The sequence below is a fragment of the Bactrocera latifrons genome, unplaced genomic scaffold (assembly GCF_001853355.1).
Source record: "Bactrocera latifrons isolate USDA-ARS-PBARC rearing strain unplaced genomic scaffold, ASM185335v1 scaffold_635, whole genome shotgun sequence".
NCBI lineage: Eukaryota > Metazoa > Arthropoda > Insecta > Diptera > Tephritidae > Bactrocera > Bactrocera latifrons.
This window is the reverse complement of record NW_017537307.1, coordinates 107,374-110,789: the sequence shown is the minus strand read 5'-3', so window position 1 is coordinate 110,789 and position 3,416 is coordinate 107,374. Positions and strand designations below refer to the sequence as shown.

The window sequence follows — 3,416 nt, the reverse complement described above, 5'->3', positions numbered from 1 at the left end:
AATTTTGAGCAAGTAGTGACACTTCTAAATAGGAATATTAGAAAATTTTCGACTGCGTAGGTTTTTTTTTTCGCCGAGTGTACATTAAGTGCATCGAACGATGTTGATTTATTCCCGACAGCTCCGACCCTCTTTTCTAATTGCTTATAAGGCCGTGAGATTGCTTTGTTGTTCTCTGCCTACTTGTTCAAGTCCAGTCGAACCCCTGCAACGTTGGTCTAAATATTTTCAATTGGTTTCTTGAACGGTGCTAAATATTTCTCAAACATTTTCTCCAACTCCGAAAGGCAGCAGCAATTTTCTTGAAACCATCGTCACTCAAGTCGCTGCACTTCTTGTGTAACCAATTTTTACAACTATTGCACTAATACTTCCTTAGTTTGCACTTATAATATTGGAGCAAGTTATACACACGTGCTTACTCGACGCCATTTTGTTTTAAATATCATGTGTTATTTATACAAGTTTTTGAATTTTTAAAACCGAATATTAAAAAAAAAAAATATAACACTATGTTCAGGCCGACAACGAAACATGTTTTCGTGGGAAAAACTGGTTTTCGCACGAAAACTTGTGTGTTCATTACTATTCACTAGCTCTAGCTTTAGTCTCAAAATATTGCCTCAAATTTGATACCTGGTAGTTAGCAAATCACAAAACCAAAAAGAACTCTTGTCTGCCATTTCGAATATGCTGAATAGAGATCACCATAGATATTAATCGATTGTCGGTTTTTTTATATTTTGTAAGCAACTCAAACACGAAAAGGTTAAAAATAAATAATTTTACATAAATTTCGTTAATATTATGAAACTAAGTTAACATATATTTTTATTTATATTGCTAATTATATTTTTTGTCTATGTTATAGAAAATTTAATATTCGTTATCGACATATTTATTTTCATTCAAGTATAAAAACATCTCTGAATAATGAAATGTAGTAGAGTTTGTGACTATCACTTACAGAATAGSAATATCGTCTCAAGTCTCAAAAATTGTCCCAGTCAAATTTAAAGACCTGATACTGTATCACAGTACAGAATCGCACGGATAGTTTGCCGGGCATAAAWTGTCACTTTATATATGTTTACATTCCATATACAAATAGAGCTGCTCACTGTTAAGAGATTCTCAGCAAGTTATTTGCAATGGCTGTAAAATATGTCAGACCAAAACTCATGTATATTCGCGTGCAGTGTCGCGCAAAAATATAATTGCAACCCTGTTTTAGCTGTCATTTTATATAGAGACATATTATGTCGTTTAATTGTTGAGGAAGGTAAGTTTTAAATAGATTTTATAATTTCTACTTAAATTATAAAGATTTGTTACAGTTTTTTTTGTTGTTAAAAAAGTATGCAGGAGGGGCGCCTATTCACAATAGCCATGCATAATAGTCATTCACAATAAATTGATCGAATCAGCCGTTCATATATCACCAGATTCTGCAATGGGTGGTATAGCATTTTTGCAATCTGCAATCTTTCAAGAGCAAGGGAATACCCCTAATATGTAGGAAAATAGACACCCGTCTTGAATGATATGTTAATTAAAAACTTYATTTCACTATGGTAACACCAAGTTCAAAATATCGCGAGGTTTGAAATATCGACAGCTTATTGACATTTCTATTAAAGAGCCACAACAGCATTGGATTTAAATACAAATAAAGTACTAGTTTTAGTTTAACGTGTTAAAACAATTATTACTTTTTGCAATGACGCCATTTTGCGAAAATGTTTGGAAATATTTAAGTATTTTATTGTTATTGAAGGCAAAATTTGTTTGGTGCTTTTATTTGCCTGGATTAGCACCTGTAAATTATTGCGTTAAATCTGAATCATCGAGCTCGTGCAAAGTATGTAAACTTTTCAAAACAAAATATCTCTATATATTAAAATGTATTAAATTGTAACTGTGTGCAAGCGAACCAGCAGGTATGACTGAAGCAACTAGAGCTGGTAGTATTAACTGAAGATGTTTTGTCACAAAGATAATTGTACACATATTTCTATTGTTGGTGTTGTTGTTGCAGCGGCTGAATTCTCTCTTTTTGTTTACGTGAAAAGATATTGGGACTACCGATATTTCGAAACCGTATATATTTCATAATCAAAATAGCTTTTTTTGGCTGGGATTTAGAATAGTATCCCCGAGGGAATAGAGGATGACCTCCAGATCATGAAAATATATGCACATAGCCCATAAAGTTTGCGTTCACCGGACACATTTTTTTAAGAGAAGTAAAAACACAATAATAGATAATTCTGTTTAAATTTTTTACATGTATTTCTTCTTTATATTCTTCAGTTCAAATTACAAAAACAAAAATGTATATTCCTCTTTTCATTTTTGAGATAACGGGATTTTAGTGTTACAACAAGTAATTATAGGCACCATAAAGTCTGCGTTCAACTTTAAAATTAGTTGCAAAAGCATTAAGAATGATAAAAAAAAAATTAAATTCAATATTTTGTTGTATAGCCACGTTGTTTTAAAACCTCACGCAATCGATTTGGTATTGATTTTACCAACTTATCTATTTCCTCAGCTCTAATCCTGCCTGCATAACACTTCGTAAAGCCTCTTTACTTGTTATCGTATGCATAGATTGAGGTCAGATGATTGAGGTGGCGTTTTGAGCTGTCTACGAGCATTGTATAAGAGCCAATGTCTAAAAATTTCAGCAGTAGGTTTCTCATCATTATCTTGTTGGAACCAAAACGWCGAAGATAATCCAAGATTTTCTGCACTTTGTTTCAAATTATTTTTTAGAATGGTCAAATAACCCCATTTATCCATTGTGGATTCAATCAATTCAAGCTGACYCATACCACCAGCCGCCATGCAACCCCACACCGTAATTCCACCACCACCGTGTTTCCTTATACCAACAAGATTTTGTTTTTCAAGGGCAGTTCCTGATTTACGCCACACAATTTGTCGACTTTTTTATGCCAAAAATACAAAAATTTACTTTCATCCGAAAATATCACCAGAATTCCGGAGACCTATTTATATGATTATGAGCATATTCAATTCGCTTTCGTCTGTTTACGAGTGAAATATATGGTTGTTTTCGAGCGACTCTGCCATGATATCTTTTCGTAAAACTTTTCTAGCAGTTTCGGCACAAATTGCTTTCTTAAAGGTTATATTTACGTTTTCAATAATATTTGTGTACGTAATTCGAGGACTCCCGGACTGATAATATTTTTGGACGGCCAAATCGCGGTTTTGACATTAAAATTCCGGTTTATATACTCTCGCAACAAAGTTGCTAAAGAGAGTATTATAGTTTTGTTCACATAACGGTTGTTTGTAAGTCCTAAAACTAAATGAGTTAGATATAGGGTTATATATACCAAAGTGATCAGGGTGACGAGTAGAGTTGAAATCCGGATGTCTGTCTG

General features: G+C 33.1%; 1 protein-coding gene across 1 annotated transcript in view; it reads left to right on the top strand.

The window, feature by feature from the left end:
• Positions 1 to 1,605: 1,605 nt before the first annotated feature.
• LOC108975316 (transmembrane 9 superfamily member 2) overlaps positions 1,606 to 3,416 on the top strand; it is a 58,251-nt gene continuing 56,440 nt past the window's right edge. The window contains exon 1 of the mRNA XM_018943702.1: positions 1,606 to 1,861. Within this exon, the coding sequence (XP_018799247.1) occupies positions 1,721 to 1,861 (141 nt within the window). The 5' untranslated portion in view covers positions 1,606 to 1,720. The remainder of the gene's footprint in view (positions 1,862 to 3,416) is intronic.